Source organism: Manihot esculenta, chromosome 10, assembly GCF_001659605.2.
Source record: "Manihot esculenta cultivar AM560-2 chromosome 10, M.esculenta_v8, whole genome shotgun sequence".
NCBI classification, from domain to species: Eukaryota; Viridiplantae; Streptophyta; class Magnoliopsida; order Malpighiales; family Euphorbiaceae; genus Manihot; species Manihot esculenta.
This window is the reverse complement of record NC_035170.2, coordinates 18,103,565-18,131,461: the sequence shown is the minus strand read 5'-3', so window position 1 is coordinate 18,131,461 and position 27,897 is coordinate 18,103,565. Positions and strand designations below refer to the sequence as shown.

The window sequence follows — 27,897 nt, the reverse complement described above, 5'->3', positions numbered from 1 at the left end:
TTGAGTTTTAAAATGGATCAAAGATAGATGATCTGTATGAATAATAAACTCTCGCCCCATCAGATACTGCTCCCAAGTTTTAAAAGTCCGGAATACTGCATATAACTCCTGCTCATAAGTGGACCACTTCTTTCTAACTTCATTCAATTTCTTCCCAACTCCACAAGCATCACATTCAACCTCAAACAATTTATCAAAATCGGGTAGAGGAAGAATAGGGGTAGAAGTAAGCTTATCTTTAATCTCTTCAAAGCTATTATTGGCAGCATCAGTCCAAGTAAATTTCTGCACTCTCTCTTTCTTTAAGCAATCTGTGATAGGGGCAACGATGCTGCTGAAATTTCTGATAAACCGTCGATAGAAAACTTTAAAAATAGTTTTGGGGATGGGCCAATTTCGTATTGCTTCTACCATCTTCTCATCAGCATGTATCCTTGCTGCACTAACAACGAATCCCAGAAAAATAACACCCTCTGTCATATAAATGCACTTCTTAAGATTTATAACCAGCTCACTTTCTTACAAGGCTGTCATGACTTGACGGAGATGCTGTAAATGTTTTTCTTCGCTGAAACTAAAACTCAAGATATAATCAAAATAAACAACCACAAATTTGCGTAAGAAAGGACGCAAAACCTGGTTTATGAGTCACATAAAAGTGCTAGGTGCATTCGTCAAACTAAAGGACATAACCAGCCACTCATACAAGCCTTCCTTAGTCTTGAAGGCGGTCTTCCATTCATCTCCCTCTTTGATCCGAACTGTTAGTATTTTTGCCCTAGGCCATTATCTTGGACCTTTTTTGTATGTCATTTTGGTTATTAACAAAAAGAGGTTTTACTATCATTATTATTTTTTTGTATGTTACATAATAATGATTAACATCCCCAGTTACTTATTATTATGGTGATAATAATAAAACATGACTAGTATGATAATTGATTGATAATCATGAGATGATTATGTATATGTTGATATAATTTAATAATTATAGATACTTGTTAGAGAACAAAGTATTGGATGGACCCGCATTGAGATCACTACATAGGTTAGTGTCATAAGTGAATCTCAAAAGTAGTTATGTCTTAATCCTTTGACTTGAGATTGTCATAGTTTCTAACATAAGGACTGTTATGTTTTGACATAACCAAACATTGTCTTTAATCGAATAATAATAAAGTTATGATTGAGCATAATAGAAATTATGTAGAGGATATTGAACAATCAATATAGAATTTGTCCCTCTCTTTAAGAGATATATCTTCTGGGCCTCTCGATAAGTGAGACTGAGAAATGCATGGTCGTGCTCAAATGAATTGATAGTGTGATCAATATCATTTGGTTTTATCAGTATGCTTATAGATCGAGAAATCATAAGTTTGAACATTATAAGTTTGACATTGACCATGACTTATGTTCAAACTAGATATCGTGTGACAAAGGGATTAATACATGTTCTATTTATTAGGCTTTATCGGACTATTGATCCTCATATTAGTTGGGTAGTCATAATGTCTTGCTAGAGGCCGCTTATGATTTATGGGCCTGGTGGGACTGGGCCTATTGCCAATTAATGTGAGCCTATTGGGTCACACACAAGAACGTTGTTGATGTGCTATATTAATGGGCTAAAAGTCCATTAGTATAATTAATGATACTAAAGATGTTATTATTATTGATATTAATTATTATTATAAGATAATAATATTTAAAAGATCTGCTGTAATACCCAGCTAGATTCCGGCATCGGAATTCCTACCTTCCGGCGGAATCTCTGTTGGAATCTGGAATTTTGTCAATGCCAGAGTCTTCTAGAGGGGTAAAAGGTGTTTCTAAAATGTTTTCACACGATTTTATGGTTTTTAATGGAAAAGAAATGAGTTTTGAAAAGATTAGGCCAAGGAGGAAGAAACCAAGTTCGGCCGCCGAACGTGGGATGGTTTAGGGGGGCACATTAGGCTTCCGAAAGAAAGCCACTTTCGGCCGCCGAACCCCATGTTCGGCCGCCAAACGTGGTGAGGTTTTAGAAGCAGGTTTAGCCGCCGAAGGAGGTTTGGCCGGCCACCTATAAAAGGCCCCTTGTCGGGAAAAAGGACGAGTTTTCTCTCTCTTTTCGGGCATAGGTGAGTTCATGCTCTCCCTTGGCTGTTTTTATGCTTCTTCTTCAAATCTCTCAAGTTTTCATGAACTTCATCTTTGTTTTGAAGAGTTTTGAGCTTAAGATCAAGTTTTAGAGCTTGGAGACCCAATGAGCTAGATTTCTTCCATCTCCAAGTTAGGGATCGCACCAATCCTCGATCTTCAAGAGGTAAGTGTAGATCCACACCCTTCTCTTTGTTTTAAGCAAGTTTTAAGAAGTTTTGATGCTTGTGTGAGGGTAGATGTGCATGTTTAGGTTTATGTGGGTTTTATGCTCAATGAATGTTTATATGATATTTTGTTGGGTAGTTTAAGCTAGTTGTGCCCTATATGCATGAGGGAGTGTGTATGCATGTTTGGGAGAGAGCATGTGAGGTTTGGGTTGTTTTGGAAGGTTTGGAGGCTGTTCGTGCATGAGGAGACTGAGTTCTGCCCTTCGGGAAGAACTCAGGTTCGACCGCCAAAGGGACTTTTGGCCGCCGAACCTGCCTGTGGTGGCTTGTTTTGGCTGCCGAACCCTGCCCCCGAAAGTTGGACTTTCGGCTCTGGAGGGGAGTTTCGGCCGCCCAACATGCACGAGTTTCGGCTCTGGAACCACTTTCGGCCGCCGAAGGTGCCGCCGAAAGTGGCTGAGTTTCGGTTCTGGAGGGACTTTCGGCCGCCGAACCTGCCGCCGAAAGTGCCCTGTTCAGCCTTCTTTTGCATGATTTCTATGATTGTTTTATGATGTGTTAGGGGGTTTTTGGGGAGACGTTTAGAATCCTATTAGAGTATGTTTGGTCCCTCATTTGAGTCCACCTGTGTAGGATCGGACCCGAGGAACCGAGATATTCAGCAGTGAGTTAGTTGCTTCAGAGTTAGTCCAAAGCTAGCCAGAGGTGAGTAGAACTGAACTTTATGTTCAACAAATGAATCAAATGTTTTAAGCATATTTATGCATCACGAATACCATGTTATGTAATAGGGTGTTTGCATTAGAATTCACGAATATGATGCATTGCATAATACAATGATGACGATGTGGATGGATATTGGATGATCCTCTAGCCCTCAGTATGACATGATATGAAATGATATAATATGACATATATGATAAGATATGAGATAGAAAGACCAGGCGTGGCCGTATCGCCCCTGGCACAGAGCAAGACCAGGTGTGGCCGTATTGCCCCTGACACAGAGCAAGACTAGGTGTGGCTGTATCGCCCCTGGCACAGAGTAAGAGAAGAACAGGTGTGGCCGTATCGCCCCTGGTACAGAGTATTGCTGAACTTGTTATGATATGAGATTTCTATGTAGAGGGCTATTGGTGACAAATTCATCCTTGATATGATTTGTTTGTGATGTGATGCATTCCATGATAGCATATGTTTTAATGAACTGTTTATTTTTATATAGTTTCTGCTCATTGGGCTTTTTAGCTCACCCCTCTCCCCTAACCCCAGGTTTGCAGGGACAAAGATAGTTCAAGAGGTCAGCAGGTTATGGCTATGGTTATGTGTTGTAATAGAATAGAAGTGGACATGATGTAATGTAAAGATGTAAAATGTTATAATGAAATATAATGGATAGAGTTGTGCTTGACCCGAGTGTTTGGTTAATCACATTATCTCATGATCTTTATGTAATGTTTTTATATTGAGAAACGCTGAACCAAGCTTGATATATGTTATGTTGACCCAACTGGAGCATTTGATGAGGGCTCCAGTGTGGGGTTTTATGTTTATGGGTTTGTGCATGCACAAGTTAAGCTTGGTAAAGGAAAGAAAAAGTTTAAAGTTTCATGTTTATGTTTGATCATGTATGGGATTTAACAGGTATACAGGATGTAAGTTAGGCTTGCTACGGGTCCCGGCGACCTTAAGTCGATCTGGATCCTAGCGCCGGTAACGGTCCGGTTTCCGGGTCGTTACATCTGCAGTCTATCTGTAACTGTTACAGATAAAAGATTTTCGGTTTTTCTTATAAAAAAAAAAAACTATTACATAAGATATTTGAGTATCTGCAAGATTGTGATAGTGTGTTGTGAACACAACTCTTTTGTGATAGTGTGTTGTGAACACAACTCTTTTATGAAAAGAGTTGTGGGAAAACAAAAAATTGAAACGTATAAAAATCTCTTCTATGAATTGTGGAGTAATGTTTTTAGAGAATTCATATTCAGTTGCAGATTGAGGAGCACATAGTTTATCCATCCTTGAGAGAGCTAGCACTTTAGAAGGATAAAAGACGTTCGTGTGGATACTATAGAGGGTGTTCGTTGAAAAAGCAGCATCATCAGTCCGGAATAGTATCCTCTTGTCGAGTCTAATAGGTTAGTCTCGTATCCTTCTTTTCGAAATAAACGAAGCACTCGGATCCTGTGAAGGAAACTAGATATTTTTTATTTTCCGCTGCGTGTTTGGGTTGCAGTAATCTCTGGGTTTCTTAACACGAACTTGGTGATAGCCGCTTTTAAGGTCAATTTTAGAGAAGATTTTATACCCGGATAGCTGATTCAACATGTCATCCAATTGTGGAATAGGAAATCGATACTGAATTGTAATTTTATGGATGGCCCTGTGATCAGACTAAATTTAAACCATTTTATCATGTTGTTATTAATGTTAATTTACACATTTTCTGCCTAATTTTGTGGTTTCGATCTTATTTTGCAGAAAACGGTGTAAAAAGGTAATTTGGTGAAAATGCTCTTAAAACTGCCTAAAAGAGGATAAAGGAGAACAAGTATTATTTGTCCAAGCCAAGTTGCAGCTAAAGTGAAGATAAATAAGGAAAGTACAGACAACAGAGTTATTTGAAATTCAAATTTCAAATCTTCAAGAAGTCTTTCCCTTATTAAGGAAGCCAAATCTTAAGAAAATGCACTTGTATTCCAAGAATTCAAAATTCAAAATTCAAAATTCAGCATTCAAAATTCAAAATTCAAAAGAAGGCTCCACCTCATTAAGGAAACCTAGGGCAACACTTTCAGCTATAAAAGCATCACAAGAGCCGCACGCCACCTCTTCTCTCTCATTCGGATTGCAATCCGCACGCCTCCTTCTTCTCCAAGCTGCCGGTTCTTCTTTCTTCTTCTCTTTCTTTTATTTTTATGTTTTGTTTCAGCCATGAGTGACTGAAACCTCTTTTTTCTAGTTGAAGATTAGGTAAAACTTTAGTTGTTTTATGGATTGGGAGATCTGAACATATATTGTTTATCTTTTATTTTTCAATATTTATGCAATTTCATGCTTAATTCCATTGTTGCTTTATTGTTTAGATCATTAGGGCTCATTGATTCTTGATTGCAAAGCGATAATTTGTTAGTTTGGATAGTTTTAAGTCTGTAATTGCTTGGATTATTCAAACACAAGTAACCCTTGGTGTAAAAACTAAGGAAATTGCATGATCTAGCAATATCACCATATGTTTGGGTAGCTAGAATTAGGTCTCTCTATTCCTTAATGCAATTGATAGTTGTTAGATGCCAAAGGCCCAAGGACGCTCCTTGGTAACTTGTTGATTAGTGATTAATTAGAGGACGCTCCCTAGTTAATCTATGCTTAATGAGGGATATGGTGGTGAGAAGCATCTTCCACCTCCATAACTAATTTATTGAATCAAATAAAGGAATCTTTGTGTCAATGATCAATCCCAACAACTGAAGTGGATCCAATTCTTCAACTAGAGCTTTTCTCATTATTGAATTTCTTTACTTTATTATTTACTTTACTTTGTTGCTTTTAATTCTAGTTCAATTCATCAATCTCAAAACCCCCCTTTTATTTTACTTTCAGTTTATTTACTTGGTCTTGATAAGGAAAATATGTAAGTATCAATTCCCTGTGGATTCAATCCTTTTACCACTATCTACAGTTATAAAATTGTGGATAACCAAAAATGTTATTTTTTACCGGTTTCGACAACACATTCTCCAAGTCTATCTTTCTTTGGAACTAATAGGGCAGGTACTCTGCAGGGGCTAATGCTCTCCCGAATATGCCCCTTCTTCAGTAATTCTTCAACCTGTTGATAACAACTAATAGGGCGGATCTATTTTAGTACTACCCTGCTGATAACAATTCGAGGTCGAATTCTTTACAAGTGGAAGGGAATGACATGAAGCAACTAGTCTTGGACTTTACGGCAGACTTGAACTGGGTCTAACTTTTGCTGCCAATGTCCGATGGAGACCCACAATAGCTTTTCGAAAAGGGAATTTCGAGACGCACAACTTCCAAAAGTGTAACAAGAGCCACAGGCCTGTCACAAAATTTGATATGAAAATTCTATCATTTAGGAAATCAATCTTGCATTTTAATTATTTTTTTGGATACTTTTATAATTTTACATATTATAATTTTTTTTTATTATAAATAGTTTCCCTTGACTATTAGAAACACATTTTTCAATCTTTGAAAAATTTTAATAAAATTATTTGTCTTTCAGCATATCTTTTCTTTTATATCGTTTTAGCTAAACGATATTAGTTAAAATTCTTAACGGAATCTAATTAGTCCTTTATCACTAACAGAATTGCCACATCATCACCACATTAACAAATTTCAAGAAACAATTGATACAAACTTAAAAGGTAAGAATGTATTGTAATTTTTTTAAAGTTAAAGGATTTTTTAGCCATTTTTCCTAAAACTAAAATTCATAATATTAAAAATTTATATTATTATTATAATATATATTTTTTAATTTTATCTATAATTTAAATATACTATTTTATATTAATTCAATTTCGAATTAATTCACCTCCTAAATTATTTTTTTTAATTCACTCTAATTATTATTTTAATTAAAAAATACATAATTAACAATATAGGTCAAAGTATAAAAAAAAAAAATACTTTCAACTATATTCATCTGCAATTAACAACTGGTTAAAAATATTCAACTGCAACTGCAACTTTTTTTAAAGAATATGGTTGAAAATATTTTTTTATAGAATATTGTAAAGATAGAATTTAATTGGTCATTAAATTAGTATATAGTACAACTGAAACTATATTGTTAATTATAATTTTTAATTTTTTTTTATTTTCACCTATATTATTAATTATGTATCTTTTAAACTATAATAATATTTAGAGTATATTTTAAAAAAAATTATGATGTGGATTAATTCGAAATTGAATTAATATAAAATAATATCCCTAAATTTTATGTATAAAACTAAAAGATATATTATAATAATAATACAAATTTTAATATTATAAATTTTAATTTTAGGTAAAATAACAAAAAAAATCCTAAACTTTAAAACTATTTACCGTTACACTTTGACTTTTTAAGTTTTTATCAGTTGTATCCTAAAATTTATTGATGTGGTGGTATGATGTGGGATAATGTGGCAATTCCGTTAGACACTAACAGCAAAAGCAATGGCAGGGTACATTTGGGATAATGTAAGAAGTTCAAGATTTAATTAGTAATTAAATTAGTATAGAATATAATTATAAAAATTTAAAAAGTATAGATTTTTTTTTGTGATTAACTCTAATTTCATTATCAATATTAATATTTGCAAATTTATATTTGAACATAAGTTACCAAAGTGTTTATGTTTGAAATATAAATTTGAATAGTCGAACCTATTCAAAATAACATTTTAATTTCATTTTCCTAAATTTGAATAGTCAAACCTATTGCACTAAAAACAATACTTGATTTATATTTAAGATTTTTTAAATTTAAATTATCTAATCTATTGCCTACTAAACTTATATTTTTTAGATTTACATTTATTTTTTAAAAATTAAATAATCCATGAAACCCATTAAATAATTTAACATTGCTCATAAAATATTTTTATTTTTAAAAATTTAAATTTTATTTTTTCTAAATTTAGATAATTTAACATATAATTTCAATCACATAAATAGATTAACAAAAGTGAATTAAATAAAAAAATATCGCTTAATAATAAAAAATAATATTTATATAAAAAATTTAAAACTTTTATTATTTTTTAATTTAATCCAAAATTTTAAAAGTTGATAAAATTGTATAAAATTATAAAATTTTATTACAATTATATTTAAGCTTAAAATTTGAATGGAAGAGAGTGTGTGTTACTGATGTGGCAACATGACGTATATTATTTTATTATATGATAGGTAGATAAATGATATTGATAAAATTGTCTAAATTTATCAAATTTCACCTCTAAATTTTTAAAATCTTATTATTATACTTTATTCTCATCTATTTGATACAAAAAACCATAACACGACTTCTTTATATTTTTTAGTTTCGATTCTCTTAATTCTTTTAGAATATAATCATATATGCTAATACAATGTGTGTACTTATATCTCTAAGCATTCACTTATACTATTGAGTAGTAATAAAATTAATAGCACAATTATAGACAATAAGATTATAATTTCTATTTTTATTATATTAATATAGTTTTTTATTATAAATATAGTAAAATTTATTATAATAAATACCTGACAAGATATTTAGAAAGTAAAAAACTAATAAATATGATACCTATTGTAATTTCTATTGAAACTGGTAAATAGTAAGAAGTTAGAGTTGTGGTTTCGGCACTAGGATAGACAAGGATGAAGAAAAATAAATTTAGAGAAATAAATTTAGAGATTTTAAACTGAATTACACCAATTTTAAAATATTTGGATTAAATTGCAAAATAACAGAAAGTTTTAGATTTTTTTATTAATAGCCATTATTTATGTATCATGTTAATATAAAAAAAAAAATATACATAACATTATCATGTCAGCAAAACACACTCTCTAATTCAAGTTTTAAGCTTAAATATAATTTCAACAAAATTTATAATTTTAGATAATTTTATGAAATTTAAAGTTTTAGATTAAATAGCAAAATAGCAAAAAATTATAAATTTTTCATGTAAATAGGTCTAATAGAAATGGTGTATAAAGTTAATTTAAATAATTAGTAAACAACTTTAAAAAAATTTACGAGTTGAAATCTTTGAAGATGATAAGCAATTTTTTTAGATTGAAAAAAAATAAAGAATGGAAGGAACTAAATAGTATAATATGCATAACTACAATTACATAAACTAAATAGCATAAATTTTTTAAATCACTAAGGATTTATTTGATAAAAGGTTTAAGGTGTGAAAATATTTTAATTGAGTAATAAAAAAAAAAGGACTAACCAATAAATTTTCTAAATATATAAGGATTTAATGATAAGTTTTCTAGTTTATATATAACTACTCGGTACGTATCTCTAAATCAGTGTTGTGAAAGGTGTCGAAAGGCGCCAGGCACGTACCTCTATTTTTCTATTTCAACACTAAAAAGAAATTAAAAAAAGTTAATTTCTGGACAATTTACCCATTTATTTTAATTAATTTTAATAAAAAAATTAGTCTGTATCTTGTTACATAGGATTAATAGATAAAAAAAATCAAAAATTCATATTTATATAAAAAATTTTAAATTTTAGATAAATTTTTTTTATTTTATCAATTATATCTGAGTGGATTAAATTGAATCTAAAAAGTTATTAAAAATTATAATATAATTTTTAAAATTTTATTTGACTAATAAAATAATCCTTAAAATATATTTTTTTATTTCAATAATATTATTTTTTATTTATTCTATTATTTAATTCTCATTTTTATATATATTGTAGTTTAATAAAAATTTAAAACGTAAAAAAATTATTGTATAAAATATATAATATTTTATTTTATTTAATATTACTGATATAAAATATAATTTTTTATAGAATTAATCAATAAATTAATATATATCACAAGTTTACTTGTTATAATTGGTGAGTAAAATAAAATATTAAATATTTCAAATAACTTACTTGATGTGGTCTAAATTTTTATAAATATCATAAAGCATATGGTTTTACATAATATTTTATTTTATTTAATGTTATTAATATAAAATATAATTTTTATATATTAAAAAATATATATAATTTATAATGATGAATATAAATTTTCAATAAAATATTTTAATATATAATATTTATGTGTAATATTTTATATAGTGAAAATTTATTTGTAATAATTGTTTATTTAATATTATATATATAAATATAAAATAAATATATTTTCAATATAAAATTTAAAGTAAAAGGCTATATATTTATTAATATAAAATTTTAAAAACTATATTATAATTTATCATTAACTTTTTAAATTTAATTCAGTCATTTTGATTATACTTGTGATACGTTGTAAAAGATATATTTTTATTATTCAAAATTTAAAACTTTGAATATAAATATGAATTAATATAAATGTTTAAATTTTTTTATTTAATAAGGTTTTTAAGAAATAATTTGATGTGGTATAACATATGAATTAAAAAATTTTCAATTAAAATTGATTAATACAAATAGTTAAGAGTAAGGTAAATGTGAAAGGATTATTTTTATTATTTAAAATTTTAATGTTAGAATATAAATGTAAAAAGGTGATAAATGTTTAGATTTTTTTTTGTTGGATAGAAAAAAAAAAAAATTGTTGGAAGAAGGGAGAGAGAGGAGGGAGAAGAACAAAAAGAAGAATTAAAGAGGAGGGGCAAGAAGCTTCGGTGAAAGACAACATAGTTTAAATAATATTTAAATGTTTTTTTTTTTTTTTTTGGAAGAAGAAACATGAATTTTTTTTAAATTTTTTTATTTTATATAATAAATTATTTAGAAATATAGAAATGAAATATGAATATTAAAAATATTAATATAAAATAAATAATATTTATTTATTTATAAATAATGTTTATTTATAGAAATTTAATATTAATTTATTTAATTTATATTTATATATTTTATTATTATTTTAATTTTATTATATATTATATTCTTTATATTTTATAAAAAAAATTAATTTTTAGCTAACGGTATAAAATAATTAATAAATTTATTTATCTATTTTTAGAACTCAACGCTTTCGTGCCTGAAATTTAATATTATTAAAATTTAAAATTCTTCGATAAAAAATTTCTAGTGAGTTAATTATTTACGCCTAATCAAAGGAAGGAAAATAAATATAATTCTAAAAATACTTTTATCAATGAAAAAATTACTATTTAATCTCTATGGTATGAAAAAAATTCATTAATTAATCCCTCGATTTTAAAAAATATATTAAAATATTCCTGATATTTTATAAAGTCATCTGTTAATTTTTTTTATCAAGTATTTTACTATTTAGTCTCTTTAATTTAAAAAATTTATTAGTTGATTTCTTAAATTATTAAAACAAATTTTAATTAATCCCTCTGTAATACGGATATTTTAAATTTTTTTAATAATATTTAACGACTAAAATTAAAAAAAAATTAATAAACTTTTTAAAATATCAATAATATTTTAATACATTTTTAAATGGCAAACATTGATCGATAGCGGCAATATCATAAAAATAACATTTATTGAGTTTTAATTTTTTATTTTTAATAATTTAAATTTTTTATATTTTAATTTTTATTATATTTATTAACTTTAAATTTTGAATTTATTGAAATTTTTATTTATTTGTGAAGATTGAGTTTGAAATTTTCATTTTGAATTTTGACGAAATTAAATTTTAGAGATTAAAGTATTGAGTTTGACAAACAGAGAGAGAAACCTATTAATTATATTATATTTTAGAGATAAAAAATATTTTTTCTTAATTTTTATTATATTTATTGAGTTTGAATCTTAACTTTATTGAAATTTTTATTTGTTTATGAAGAAATTTTTATTTGTTTGTGAAGATTGAATTTGAGGTTTTCAGTTTGTTGCTCTAATTTGTAAATAATATTTTGTTGATTGAATTTTTTGAAAAAATGACTTATAAATTTATCAGAATTAAATTTTAGGCATTAACATGTTAAGTTACAAAAAGAATAATTTTATTATTTTTTCTATCACCAACTATACTTTAAAAATTTTTAATTTTGACGGAATTAAATTTTAAAAATTTAAGTGTTGAGTCTTAAAAATAGAGGAATGAATTCATCGGTTATACTATACTGCACAGACGAAAAAGTAATTTTTTCTATTTTATATTATAATTATATTCTATATTAAATATTATTATTATTATTTATCATAGATTATTCTTAATATAATATATATATAATTTAGTAACTTAAATATTATTTTATTATTAGTTAATATTATTATTTAGTTATTTATATATTAATTTTATTTATATATATATATATATATTAAAAAATTAATTTTAATCACCTATACATTATATTTATATAAAATTTATCACAAACTATATTTTATATATTTTAATTTAATTAAAAAATTAATATTTAATTAGATTAAAATATAAAACAGTCCTTTTTAAATTTGTTTTTTTTTTCAGCAGTATCTAAAACGGTGCTTTTGCTAAAAAGTATTATTTTAGCCTCTAAAGAAGTTTGTGATTAGATTTTAGCTATGGGCGATGATCACGTACAAAACTCCCATTTTAATGCTTTTGCTCTTTTTTATGCTATCTCAATTGTTTTATCTCTAAAAATCCAATCCCCCCTCACACTCTGTTTTATGTAGTTAAACTTTTTTTTTTTTTTTTTTTGTAAATATTAATTATGTCTATCACTTAAAATAATCTTTTTAGTTGATCATATTTACAACATCAGTGTAGTCATTTACAAATTAATTAGGGGATGTTTGGTTTATTTTTTTTATATGACTAATAGTTAATCTGCTTTCAGTTTATATACTTAGTAATATTTTAAAAAATATAAATACATTATTCGTTGTCTTTTTAATCAGGTCTAATTTTAAATTTTTATTATTTTTTATTTAGATTAATATTTATTAATTATACAATTTTTATAATAATAAATTTTAATATATTAATAAATTATTTATATTTATAAAATAATTATAATATTATAAAAATAACTGATGTTTATTTATTTTTATATAATAAATATATACATTAAAAATAAATTATATTTTATTAACAATTATATTTTTAAATTTTATATATATTAAAATAATAAATTATTAATTTTATCTATATTTCAATAACAAATAAATAATATAATATATATATTTTTATTATTTTACCATCGATTATACATAATTTACTAAAAGCTTATGATATTTTCATTATGATTAGAAATCAATTGTCAATTAATAGCTACATCAGTTACATATAACCGTTAAATCAATTAGGTTCTAAATAAAACTTTTTATACAATTTCATATTTTTTTTACTTAATTATAAAAAATATCTATAACTTATCTTAAAATTCTTTTCTTCTATTTTTAAATTTAAAAATGTTTTTTAAATATACCTCAAAATTTATCTTAAACATATAATTTTTTTTATTTATAGAAATATTTTTATTTAAATTAGAATAAAATATTATTTTTTCTATCAATTTATTTCATATGGTTAAAAGTGATTTAATTTTACGATTTTAAATAAATTAGTTAACAAGGGCATAGAATATTTTTAATTATATGTGAATTAATTTATTTTTATTTTACTAACTGTTTAGAATAAATTTTATAAAAATCACCGTATAAAATATTTTTTATATTAAGTATTGGAACGAGTAAGTTGATATTTTTCTCTCTGAAATTGAAGTTGAGTGTGATTTTTAAAAATAAAATAAATACTCGCTAGAAACACAATATTTTAATGGGCCGATTCAAACTCACCGTAAATAGATGCTAAAAGTATACATCCAAGTTATATATATCCAAATAATCATTTTTTTAAGCTTCCGTAATCATATTTACTTGTTATAAATATTAAAACATTATTTTCTATCATATATGTATATATATAACTCTTTGAATATTTAACTTTATATTGACATTGACATTTTGTAAACTTCTATCAAAGATAAACTTCTTCAATCCATTTATCTATGACATAATGGTTTCTTCAATGCATTCTCTGTTCTTAAACTTCTGAAAAGCTACACTAATTCTCTCTGATTTGTCCAAATCTAAAACATGGGCTCTGAATCAGATCAACTTCACATTCTTCTCTTCCCTCTAATGGCACAAGGCCATATGCTTCCACTTTTAGACATCGCCAAGCTCTTTTCTGCAAGAGGGGTTAAGGCCACCATCATCACCACCCCTGTAAACGCACCTTGCTTCACCAAATCAATACAAACATCCCAAGATTTATCCACCCAAATCAACATCAAGATCATTAAATTTCCCAGCCAAGAAGCTGGATTACCAGAAGGTCTCGAAAATCTTGATATGGTTTCTGATCAACAGATTTTCCTCAAGTTCTTTGAAGCTTTATCTTTGCTTGAAGAACCTCTAGAGAAAGCCATAGACGAGTTGCGTCCGCATGGTCTCGTATCAGACACGTTCTTTCCATGGACTGCTGATGTAGCCTCCAAGTATGGGATTCCAAGGCTGTCCTTCAGTGGTACTAGCTTCATTTACATGTGTTGCATGGCGAATATTGAACAACATCAACCTCACAAGACAGTATCTTCCGACACTGAACCTTTTATTTTGCCTGGGCTGCCTGATCAACTCGAGTTCACAAAATTACAGCTACCAGACACCTTTAGACAACAGAGTCCATCTCTTTTGGCAAGATTGCTATCCAGTGCCTAACAAGCAGAGAAAAGAAGTTATGGGGTGATAGTTAACAGTTTCTATGAACTGGAATCTGGATATGCTGATTATTACAAAAAAATTTTGGGAAGAAAAGCTTGGCATATAGGACCAGTTTCTCTTTGGAACAGGAATCTTGAAGAACATGCTCATAGAGAAAGGAAAGCAAGCATAAGCAAACAAGAGTGTCTGAAATGGCTCGATGCAAAGAAACCCAGTTCTGTTATTTATGCATGCTTTGGTACGGTTACAAAGTTTTCTGACTCTCAGCTACATGAGATCGCAATAGGGCTCGAAGCTTCAAAGCAAAATTTCATCTGGGTTGTTAGGAAAGACGATATTGAAGAAGAATCTGAAATGAAATGGTTGCCTGATGGGTATGAGAAAAGAATGGAAGGAAAGGGACTAATTATAAGAGGATGGGCACCCCAAGTTTTAATTCTTCACCATGAAGCTGTTGGTGGGTTTATTACTCACTGTGGGTGGAACTCTCTTTTAGAAGGTGTGAGTGCTGGGTTACCAATGGTAACCTGGCCTATTTTTGCTGACCAATTTTTCAATGAGAAATTGATTACTGATGTTTTGAGGATTGGAGTTAGCGTTGGTGCTCAAAAATGGATTAGACTGGTGGGAGATTATGTGAACAGTGAAAAGATAGAGAAGGCAGTGAAGGAGATTATAGTGGGTGAGAAAGCAGTGGAATTGAGGATCAGAGCAAAGGAGATTGGAGAAATGGCAAAAAGGGCCATTGAAGAAGGAGGATCATCTTACAATGATCTTGGCGCTTTGATTGAAGAGTTGAAGGCTCAACTTGCTTGAGGCCTGCAACAGTTACCATCAATACTACCAAGGACGGACGCAGGTAGGGGACAAGGGGCCATGGGCCCCTTAATTTTTTAGAAATTTTACAAATTTTTCTTAGTTATAAATGGATGGAAGAAAACTTATCAGTCTCTAATTTTTTTTAAATATTTATTAATTTATTCTATTTAAAAATTATTCAATTAAAATGTTATTGTATTTTATAAAATAAATTTTTTATTCTTTATAAATTTATTAACATATTTTAAATATTTATATCATTTAATACATATAATTTTAATTATATATATTATTTAGTTTTTATATATTTAAATATTTATACTATTTATTTTTTATTAAAAATAAAATAAATTGATTAACATTTATTTTAACAAATAAATTAAATAATTTAATTTCATAAAATTTTTAATTGAGTGGTTTCTATAAAGATGAGAATTAATAACATTTCTAAATATTTAAAAATTTAATAATAATTTTTTCATAAATAAAGTTTCAACCCCAATATCATTTTAAAGCGGACATCATAATTTAATTTTTATTTTATTTTATTTTTTTATTTAAAAAATTTATGTTTAATTTTTGAAATTTTAATTTAATTTTTATTAATATTTAATTTATTAATTCAATAAATACATAAATTCCATAATAATTCAAATTAACTCATTAAATATTTAAAATTATGAAAATTATGATAATTAAATATAAATTAACTATTTTCTTTTAATTTATTGAGAAATATTCTTTAGTCAATTGTAATAGGCCTAAAAATAGGTTAGCAATTTATAAATCCAACACCAAGTATATTTACATTTTTATCTTAGCGTATAAAAACTTTTTCTTTTATTCTACTTTCTTAGTTTTTAATTTTTTTCCCAACACTTAATTTATATATTGAATAAAAATATGTGAGTGTTAATTAATAGGAGCCGTGTTTTTAAGAGATGGATTCTTTCATTCGGGCAATTTTCAACAGTGGAGCAACTTGCCGTGGACAACGGCTATGCCTCAGTGATCAGCAAATACTGTGGATGATATTTCCCAAATTCTGACACCCATTTTACTCTTACGTGGATTCATCATGTTTTGTCGGTGATTGTCAGGATGAGTGGCGGATATTCTTCGTTGGGAATGGGTCAATTTCGTTCTTCATGAGTGATCTGAATTTTGTTGATCTTCATGTCTCTCATTAATTGTCTAAGGGTCTACCTATCTAAAATATGCAGCTCAGATTGCATTATCTTGTATCCACAATCTACACCAACTTAAATTTCTTTGCCTAAAGTTGACTTTGATGTCTTGAGGGAGACCAAATCCATTGCGGATTCCTTGGCAAAAACGGGGTCTTAGTAGAGCTGCAGGCTTTGTGGCAATTCTTTTCAATCAGTGATAATTGTGCTCCAGATTATTCGCTAACTAGAGCAAACGGATTTAATCTCAATTTAATATGTTAAAATTTTTTTTTTATTTGAAATATTGGGTTGGGGTCTAAGGTTCGACTCCCCCGACCCCTATTTAAAAAAAAAAAAAAAAAAAATCTACGAATGATTAAGTTCAAAATCAAAACTGAATTAAAACACTTATTTTGTCAATTTGATAATAGATAAATCTTAAGAGTTGACTCGAGTTAGTAGCTTTTAAAAAAATTTGATCAGTTATTATCAAGTGAGCAAATGAGCTATTCATTATTGATTATAATCGATAACAATCCGATTAATTTTTAATTTATGAAAGCATCTTTAAATATGTTATTGGTTTCATAATTTAAACGATCATTTAATAATCATTTTCAAATCTTATATAAACAAAAACTTTGAACTAGTTAGATATATTATTCTTATAAATTTTTAAAATTTTCTAAATTTCTATTAAAATTCTCTTTTGATTTGAGTGTTGGTGTGACTGTTTATAAATATTATTCATTGTATTTTTACTCTTTTTGCAAATTAAACATAATTTCAGTAAAAATCTAATTAAGATTGTGATCATAATTTATATTATTAATAATAAATAAAATTAGAGGTCATAATTTATATTGATTAATAATAAATAAAATTAGAGGTAAATACAAGAAAAATCATGATGATCTAAACTCACACATGTATAGGTCTAAATCAATGAGGAACTATTCAACATGATAGAAGCAAATGGTCATGAAATAGACAAAGAAGCAAAGCCATAATTTGAATTTTTAAGAATATCAGACAAAGAATAAATGAAAGCACACTAAAATCTATTGAATTTGTTGGATGAAAAGAGTATAATTGTTGTTGAGAATGGAAGGATGAGAAGAGTTATGGGTTTCCTTATAAATAAACTTTAATTATGAATCTAACTCCTCGCACCCACGCCACTACTACTATATTGTAGATTTTAGGTAGCAGTATTTTAATAGCGATTGTGAAATTGTTAACTTAGTACTCTTAATGCAACAATTTGATAATAATTTTAAATTATTATATAATAATATATTTTAATAAATAATTTATTTTATATTTAATAAAATTATAATATTAATATTTTTTTATTCTTTGTTAAAAAGTAAATAAATTGTTGTCTCGTGCTGAGCAGTGGACATAGATGCATTAAATTTCAAATTGTTATTATGATGAACGACTACAATTAAAATATATAAAACAATAATTTTTATTTTATGGTAGTGCAATATTGATGCTGTGGTGCTATTATATGAGATATATTATCACTTTATTATTTTATAATATTTTTTAAAATTAAAATTCTTATTTAATAATTTAATATTATTAAAATCAAAATTTATTCCAATAATCTTATTCCAAAACATCAATTTTAATATTTATATATATTCCAAAATTAAAATATCTATTTACTTATATAATGATTAATACTATAAAGAAAACTTATTATGAGATAATATGATAGTATTAAAATTATTAATTTTTAATAATTATCTTTATATAATTAATTTTAAAAAAGATTTAATTACTATTATTATATGACTGAATTATATTATCACTTTATTATCCTATAACATTTTTTAAAATTAAAATTCTTATCTAATAATTTAATATTATCAAAATCAAAATTTATTTTAATAATCTTATTCCAAAACATCAATTTTAAAATTTATATATATTCCAAAATTAAAATATCTATTTACTAACTTTAAATTAATTTAAATAATAAAATTATTATCCAGTTTAAATTTTATATAATGATTGATACTATAACGAAAAACTTATTATAAGATAATATGATAGTATTAAAATTATTAATTTTTAATAATTATCTTTATATAATTAATTTTAAAAAATAATAAATTGTTACTTATTACTAAAACTATAATTTAACTATGAATTATTAACCTATAATCTAATACACTAGCAGAAAGTTATGATTTACCAATAGATTTTATTAATGGATTTGAAAATCTGTTGATAAATCTTAATATAAAAAATTTTATGTAAAAATTTACTAACGGATTTGAAATCCGTCGGTAATCTATTAGTATTACGAATGAATTTCAAAATCCGTTGGTAATTTATAAATATATAAAATAAATAGTGTTGAAATTTACTAAGAGACTTAAAATTCATTAGTAAAACCGTTGGTAATTCACTAATGAATTTTAATCTGTTAGTAAATTTAAAAAAATATTTAAATTATTAACAGACTCTAAATCTATTAGTAATATGTTAAAAAAATTACTAACGGATTTGAAAATTCATTACTACATTTTATCATTTAATTAGTAAGTAAAAAAGAGTGTTGAATGGTAAATTTAAAATTACATTCCGCGTAAAATTTTCGCGTTCTTTTTTTAAAAACTCACATTTTTCTGTCACTAACAGATTTACTAGCGAATTTTAAATCCGTTGATAAAAATTTTAGAGAGAAAAAAGCCCGCTTTTATTTTCAAAATTTAATAACGGATTCAAATCCGTTAGTAAATCTATAAGTAATCCGTATTTATAAATATAACACTACCTCTTCTCCTTTTATCATTCGTTCATTTTATCATTTTTATTTCTTCTATTTTCTTTCTCTTTCTCCCATTTTCTTTCTTTTTCTATTACTTTCTTTCATTTCACTTTCTTATCGCATTTTTTCTTCTCATTTTTTTCTATTATTTTCCTTTCATCTCTTATCCTTTTTTATCTCATTCTCTTCCCTCTTTTATTATTTTCATTATTGTCCTCCATAATTTTCCTTTCACTTCCTCCATTTTCTTTTCCATTATTTTCTTCCCCTTCTTCTCTTATTCTTCAATTTCTCTATAATTATCATTCATATTATTTCCTCTCATATTATTTTCTTCTATCATTTTCTTTCGACCTATATTTTTTCTATTATTTTCTCTTCATTTATTTTCTTCTCTAATCATTTTCTTTTTTTTTTGTCATTTTTCTAATAATCGTTTTATTCTACTCTCATTCTTCCTTCTTTTTCATAATTTTTATTTTTCTATCATTTTTTTCTTTTTCTCTTTTCTCTTTCTTTTTTTTTAAATCATTTTCTCTCATTTACTTTTCTTTTATTTCCACTTTCTATGTATTTCTAATAAATATTTGACATAAATTAAAAATTTTGTAATAATAATAATAATATAATTTTAAATCTTATTGAATTAATAAAAAAATAGTATTAATAATAAAATTTATTATTTAGTCGAAATAATAATTATTTAAAAATTATTTAAATTTTCAATGGATTTACTAATAGATTTTAATCGGTTGGTAACTTACTAACGGATTTAAATCTGTTAATAAATTATTTTTCTCTCAATTTACTAACGGATTTAAAATCCATTAGTAATAATAATAAAAATTCCATTAGTAAATCCGTTAGTATTAATAACGGACTTGAAAGCCATTGGTAAAAATTTACCAACGAGTTTCTTAACAACGGATTGTAATCCGTTAGTAATCTATTGGTAATTCGTTAACCAATGGATTTTTACAGGATAATCAACGGAAAAATCCATTAGTAATCTAGAAATTTTTTGTAGTGATAATATTTTAATGATCTATGGTTTCTTAATTTTATAAATATGAGTTTTTTGTTATTTTTTCAAAATTAATAAGTATTGAAATGTGTTATTTGAATAATTTTATATCAAACCTAAATATGATATAATATTCGCGCAAAATATGTTATGAATTATCACCATACGACAGAGTCACGTGACAAGATCCTAATAAACTATGACACCCAGTCATGAAAGTTTCACCTACAAGAAAAGAGACTAGGACATCATATAGGTCAATCTTCAAAATAACAAAAACTCGTCCTCTTATGATCTGGTTGAATCTTTTATGATATCTAAGTTATTGTTAAAGAATATTATATAGTAGATCCTCATTACACTTATAATCACGATATCACTTATCCACTAGTCGGTACCAGTCGGATTTCTAGGAGATTCACTAATTAACTCCATCTTCTTACAATATAAAAGCAAAACATATACAGATTTCAAAGTATACATTCTTACACATTCTTCTTAAGCAAGTAATCTACTTGAGCTCGTCCTTTCTGATAAATTACTGACTTGAGCGTCGGAGTGGCCACACATAGGCGCCGACCACCTCACTTTCTTTTTTTTTGCAGAGTGACTAATTATCTTCAGCTCCTTTTCGAATTTGGTTCCATTGTCAGGATCCCCATTGAGTTCTTCTTGTTCATTTGGGATAAGTCCATCCTAACTTTCTATTTATCTTGTCACTCAAAGTACTTTCCATTTCTATCACTTTACTCTTAAAATGGTTGAAAAATCATGAGTTGTTGCTAAGTCTGCTACCAAAATGGTAGCCATCGTCTCCTCCACTCCTAGCAGTAGATAAAACACTCCTTTCATAGTCAATGAGACAGACCTCAATACTATGAACAGTGAGCAGATGGTATAATACATAAAATAAAAGCTGCAGACAACTCTCGAACAATATAAAGTTTGGGAGGAGGTCTCATTTATGATTCCTAAAATACAGGAGGAAGCTTTCTTAAAGACCCCAAAGACTCAGACGGAGGCAATTCATACGCAGTCCAAAGGAAAGGCAAAACTAGAGGATAAGGAATCATCGAATGAGACCTCAAAAAATATTGATTGAAAGTTAGTTCGTGCTATACAAAGATACCAAAAGGAGAAAGAGGAAGATTATGGCTTGGATGACGCCTCACCTCTATCCGAGGAAATTCTTATAGAAACTTTTTATAGAAACTTTTTCGACGAAGTTCAAGCCGCCCAATTTGGACAAGTACGATGGGACAACAAACCCCAGGAGCCATCTAGCAATCTTTCGGACTATGATGTAGGTCGACGATGTCAACAATTTTGTATTGTGCTGAGTCTTTCCATCCACCCACTACAACAAATATAGTGTTTTGGGACAAATTAAAAATGTCACTCATTGAACCTAAACATCTCAAAATATAATCTGTGATGAAAATAAAACGTCATTATGCATGTCGCTATTTCGATGTCACTAATAGTCTTCTGTGACGTTTTGTACAAAACATCCTTAAATTTTTTGGTAAGTCTAGTCCCGGTCGTGCCAAAGAAGATAGGAATAACAATAATAACCAACTCAGAAGGAGAATCGATTCCCACTAGTGTTTAAAACGGGTGGAGGGTTTGTATAGACTATCCCAAGTTGAATTCAGTAACTAGGAATGATCATTTTTCTTTACCTTTTATTGATCAAATGTTAGAAAGATTGGTAGGAAAATCTCATTTTTGCTGTTTGGATGGCTTTTCAGGTTTTTACCAGATACCAGTGGCCCTAGAAGACCAAGAGAAGAAGACTTTCACATGTCCATTCGACACTTTTGCCTATAGAAGGATGCCTTTTGGGCTTTGCATTGCACCAGTAACTTTCCAAAGATGTAAGGTCAGTATATGTTCAGAATTTATTGAGAAGATAATCGAGGTATTCATGGACGACTTCACACTTTATGGTAATTTATTTGATGAATGTTTAATCAACCTCACACACATTTTAAAACGATGTTTAGAGTTTAATTTAGTCTTGAATTATGAAATATGCCACTTCATGGTGGATTATGGCTTAATTTTAGGACATATAATCTATAAACGAGGAATTGAGGTCGATAAGGTCAAGGTTGATGTAATTAAGGATTTACCATACCCTACGTGTATATGAGATATTAGATCTTTTCTTGGTCATGCAGGATTTTACAGGAGGTTTATCAAAGACTTCTCAAGAATTGCTCAACCATTGTGCAGACGTTTGCAAAAGGATGTGCCATTTAATTTTGATAATGAGTGTAGAGAAGCCTTTGATACTCTTAAACAAAAGCTAGCTGCTGCCCCCATTATGCAAGCACTAAATTGGGATTATCCAGTTGAAATAATGTGTGACGCAAGTAATTATGCTTTAGGAGCCGTTCTTGATCAACGAATTGATAAAAAACCCCATGTAATATGTTATGTATCCAGAACTTTAGATAAGGCCCAAAGCAATTATACCACCACTGAAAACGAACTTTTAGCAATTGTCTTTGTCTTAGAAAGATTTAGATCATATTTGTTGGGCACTAAAGTAATTGTGCTTTCTGACGATGTAGCGTTGAGATACCTTTTAAAGAAGAAAGAAGCGAAACCGCAACTAATTCATTGGATTTTATTGTTGCAGGAATTTGGCCTTGAAATTAAGGATAAAAAGGGATTAGAAAACTTGGTGGTCGATCACCTTAGTCGTTTATTTCAACTCCAAGATGAATTCCCTTTAAAAGATGAATTTCTTGACGAACAATTATTTTCTACATAGGTGACAAGCCCTTGGTACGCGGATTTGATAAACTATACGGTGACCAATTTTTCCAGCATGAATTTCAAGAAGCCGAAAAGAGAAAATGAAGCATGATGCACGACAGTACGTTTAGGATGAGTCGTACTTATGGAAATTTTGTACTGACTAAATAGTAAGGAGATGTGTCTCAGAAAGTGAAATGGAGTCTATTCTTCGTTTCTGCCACTCAGAAGCCTGTGGAGGGCACTTCGGACCAAAAAGGACAGCAAGGAAGATGTTAGAATATGGACTCTATTTTCTACGACGAAAATAAACGTCATAATTAATCATGTCGTCATATTCAGTAACAGCCAAGCCCAAACTGACCCAAATAACTTTTAGACCTATTTTCCACTTGGCCCAAAATGGTTAACCCAAGTTATTTAATAGTTTCGTGTTAGCTATTATATACAATTCTATTTTTCCGTAATTTTCTGATGTGGGATGTTTCACTCTCTTTCACTCAATTTTGTGATGTCCCTATTGCAATCTTGTTGTGCTGATTTAGATACAATTATTAAGCCAAGATCGAACTCTCGAGTATTGTGGTTCGCTAATGCCTCGAGCGGCTCCACCTCATCTTGTACGGATAGCCCTTTCCTCGCAGGCCCACTAGCTCTGCACAATTTTCTAACCCTGGCTGGCTCTGATACTAATTGTAATAGTCCACTCCAAACTAACCCAGTTAATTTTTTGACCTATTTTTTACTTGACCCAAAATGGTTAATCCAAATTATTTAGTAATTCCGTGCTAACTATTATATACAATTCTATTTTTTTGTAATTTCTCGACGTGGGATGTTTCATATTGAATATTCTATTAGTAAAAAAAGCCCGTTTTTATTTTCAAAATTTAGTAACAAATTCAAATTCGTTAGTAAATCTATTAGTAATCCGTATTTATAAGTATAACACCACATCTTTTCCTTTTATCATTCATTCATTTTATCATTTTTATTTCTTCCATTTTCTTTCTCTTTCTCCTATTTTATTTCTTTTTCTATTACTTTCTTTCATTTCACTTTCTTATCGCATTTTTTTCTTCTCATTTTTTTTCTATTATTTTTCTTTCATCTCTTATCCTTTTTTTATCTCATTCTCTTCCCTCTTTTATTGTTTTCTTTATTTTTCTCCATAATTTTCCTTTCACTTTCTCCATTTTCTTTTCCATTATTTTCTTTGTTTTCTTCTCTTGTTCTTCATTTTCTCTATAATTATCATTCATATCATTTTCTCTATAATTATCATTCATATTATTTCCTCATTTTTCTAATAATCTTTTTATTCTACTCTCATTCTTCCTTCTTTTTCATAATTTTTATTTTTCTATCATTTTTTTCTTTTTCTCTTTTCTCTTTCTTTTTTTTTCTTATCATTTTCTCTCATTTACTTTTCTTTTATTTCCACTTTCTATATATTTCTAATAAATATTTGACATAAATTAAAAATTTTGTAATAATAATAATATATTTTTTTTGAAAGGACAAGAAAACTTCATTAATTCAAAGAAAACATAGAAACAATATGAGGAGGAGGGACATCAACCCAAACTCCTTGACCTGACTCAGAATGAGCCGATGTTGCTAGAACATGAGCGACATCATTCACAGATCTATGAACAAAAACACACTTTGCTTCCTCATAACTAGATAGAAGCAGTTTACAATCTTGGACCAAGAGGCCAAAAGATGATAAATCATCCAACAAAGCACAATTAACTGACATCACAAGTACCTGAGCATCCAATTCGAAAAGGACTCGATCCCATCCACACTCTTTAATCCAGCTTAATGCTTCTCGAAATGCCATAGCTTCAGCACACTTTGCATCCATTTGGCTATAAAAAGAGCCTGCTCTAGCAGCCATAAAACTCCCATCATCATTCCGGATTACACAACCGAAGCCTACCAAACCTTGTTGCAAGCTTAAAGAGGCATCAATATTCGCCTTGATCCAACCTTGCGGTGGAGGAGACCAAACCGGGCGAGCCGAGTCGACAATGGTGCTTACTGATGAATCGACACGAGCTTCTTTCCATTGCTGCAAAAAATTTAGAGCCATGAAGAACACACCATTTGCAGTCTGACCCTGGCCCTTCCAAACAACATTGTTCCTGTTTTGCCACAAAGCCCATAAGATCATTAGCATAAGGGAGGCATTTTCCACAGAAGCAGAAGAGAAGGCTAAAGAAAACCACTCATTTAGTGAGGATGCAGAAGGCGCAGGCCAACCCAACGACGAGCTTAACCAGCAGCTATGGGAAAAAGGGCACTGAATCAGAATATGCAAGACATTCTCAGGGGCTGCATGACACAACGAGCATGAAGGATCAACCGAGACTCTCTTGGACTGAAGAGAAGAGAGGCAGGGGACAACATTAACTAGAGCCCGCCAGCAGAAATTAAGCACTTTTGGGGGGACTTTAGCTTTCCAGAACCTTTTCCATATCTCGCTCCCTTCCCTATGTCGATAGCCATCAACTAGGAACCTATATGCACTCTTAACAGAATAGTGACCTTTGGACTCAAATTTCCAGCACCACGCATCCGAACACGATGAAAGACTAAGAGGGATGTTCAAAATACAACTTCTGTCTCTTTCATTAAACATCTGTGAATTAAACTCTCGTTCCAACTGTGGTTAATTATGAAATCTGAAACAACAACTCCAGCATAGTTTAGAGGAGGGGTTGTGGAAACCAGAGACTCAGGCATCTCTCTCAACCAGGGCTGCCCCCAGACTGAAACTGACCGGCCATTCCCAATCCTCCAGTAAGCCCCGGCTCGAATTAGACCCTGAGTTTCCCATATGCTACGCCACAAGAAGCTAGGGTTACTTCCCAAAGGAGCTTCAAAGAAAGACTTTGTCAAAAAATAGCGGGCCTTAAGGACACGGGCCACTAAAGACTGAGGCCTGGTGATAATATAATTTTAAATCTTATTGAATTAATAAAAAAATAATATTAATAATAAAATTTATTATTTAGTCGAAATAATAATTATTTTAAAATTATTTAAATTTTCAATAGATTTACTAACGGATTTCAATCTGTTGGTAATTTACTAACGGATTTAAATTTGTTAGTAAATTATTTTTCTCTCAATTTACTAACGGATTTAAAATCTGTTAGTAATAATAATGAAAATTCCGTTAGTAAATCCGTTAGTATTAATAACGGACTTGAAAGCCTTTGGTAAAAATTTACTAATGAGTTTTTTAACAACGGATTGTAATCCGTTAGTAATCCATTGGTAATTCGTTTACCAATGGATTTTTACAGGATAACCAATAAAAAAATTCATTAGTAATCCAGAAATTTTTTGTAGTGATAATATTTTAATGATCTATGGTTTTATAATTTTATAAATAAGAGTTTTTTTATTATTTGTTCAAAATTAATAAGTATTGAAATGTGTTATTTGAATAATTTTATATCAAACTTAGATATGATATAATATTCGCGCAAAATATGTTATGAATTGTCACCATACGACCGAGTCACGTGACAAGATCCTAATAAACTATGAAACCCAGTCATGGAAGTTTCACCTACAAGAAAAGAGACTAGGACATCATAATGGTCAATCTTCAAAATAACAAAAAACTCGTCCTCTTATGACCTGGTCGAATCTTTTATGACATCTAAGTTATTGTTAAAGAATATTATACAGTAGATTCTCATTGCACTTATAATCACAATATCTTTTATCCACTAGCCGGTACCAGTCGGATTTCTAGGAGATTCACTAATTAACTCCATCTTCTTACAGTATAAAAGCAAAACATACATATATTTCAAAGTACACATTCTTACACATTCTTCTTATGCAAGTAATCTACTTACACTTGTCCTTTCTGATAAATTACTGACTTGAGCGTCGGAGTGGCCACCCATAGGCGCCAACCACCTCACTTTCTTTTTTTTGCAGAGTGACCAATTATCTTCAGCTCCTTTTCGAATTTGGTTCCATTTTCAGGATCCCCACTGAGTTCTTCTTGTTCATTTGGGATAAGTCTAGCCTAACTTTCTATTTATCTTGTCCTTCAAAGTACTTTTTGATAGCGGTTGTCGAAGCCGTAAAAAATAAACCTATTAAACAATCAACAATTAAATTGCAGATAGTGGCAATAGGGTCGAACCACAGGAAATTGACACCAAAGATTTTCCTAATAATGACTAAGGCAAATAAATGACAAATAAATAAAAGAGGGGGGTTTGTTTTGATGAATTAAATCTAGAAAGCAAGAGAAATCAATAATTTTAATAAAAGAGAATATCAATGGGAAAAAGCTTCTAGTTGAAATATGAGTTTAATTCAGCTTGTTCAGAATTGATCATTGACTATTTAAGACTCCTATTTTATTTCTATAAATTAGTTTTGGTTGTGGAAGACGCTTCTCACAGCCAAATTCCTCCTTAGTTCTAGTTCTGTGATACCCGGCTAGATTCCGGCATCGGAATCCCTACCTTCCGGCGGAATCTCCGTTGGAATCTGGAATTTTTGAAGATGCCAGAGGTTTCTAGAGGGGTAAAATGTGTTTTCTAAAATGTTTTTACTGATTTCATGGTTTTAAAGGGAAATGAATT

The 27,897-nt window shown here is 28.6% G+C and overlaps 1 protein-coding gene and 1 pseudogene across 1 annotated transcript; one reads left to right on the top strand and one right to left on the bottom strand.

Annotated features, from left to right (window-relative positions):
- The first annotated feature begins 13,978 nt into the window (after positions 1-13,978).
- On the top strand, positions 13,979-16,801 carry LOC110624424 (annotated as a pseudogene).
- An 8,108-nt stretch (positions 16,802-24,909) lies between these two features.
- LOC110624203 lies at positions 24,910-26,117 on the bottom strand. The gene is made up of 3 exons (XM_043960685.1): positions 26,061-26,117; positions 25,044-25,943; positions 24,910-24,921 (listed from the first exon to the last, which is right to left on the bottom strand). Exons 1-3 carry the CDS (start codon positions 26,115-26,117, stop codon positions 24,910-24,912), a joined length of 969 nt encoding a protein of 322 aa, XP_043816620.1.
- Positions 26,118-27,897: the final 1,780 nt, after the last annotated feature.

Coding starts and splice junctions, on each gene's coding strand:
- LOC110624203 (XM_043960685.1), bottom strand. CDS start 26,117: ATGGGAAACTCAGGGTCTAATTCGAGCCGGGGCTTACTGGAGGATTGG. Junction 25,944..26,060: donor TGGAGGATTGGGAATGGCCG/GTCAGTTTCAGT, acceptor AATTAACCACAG/TTGGAACGAGAGTTTAATTC.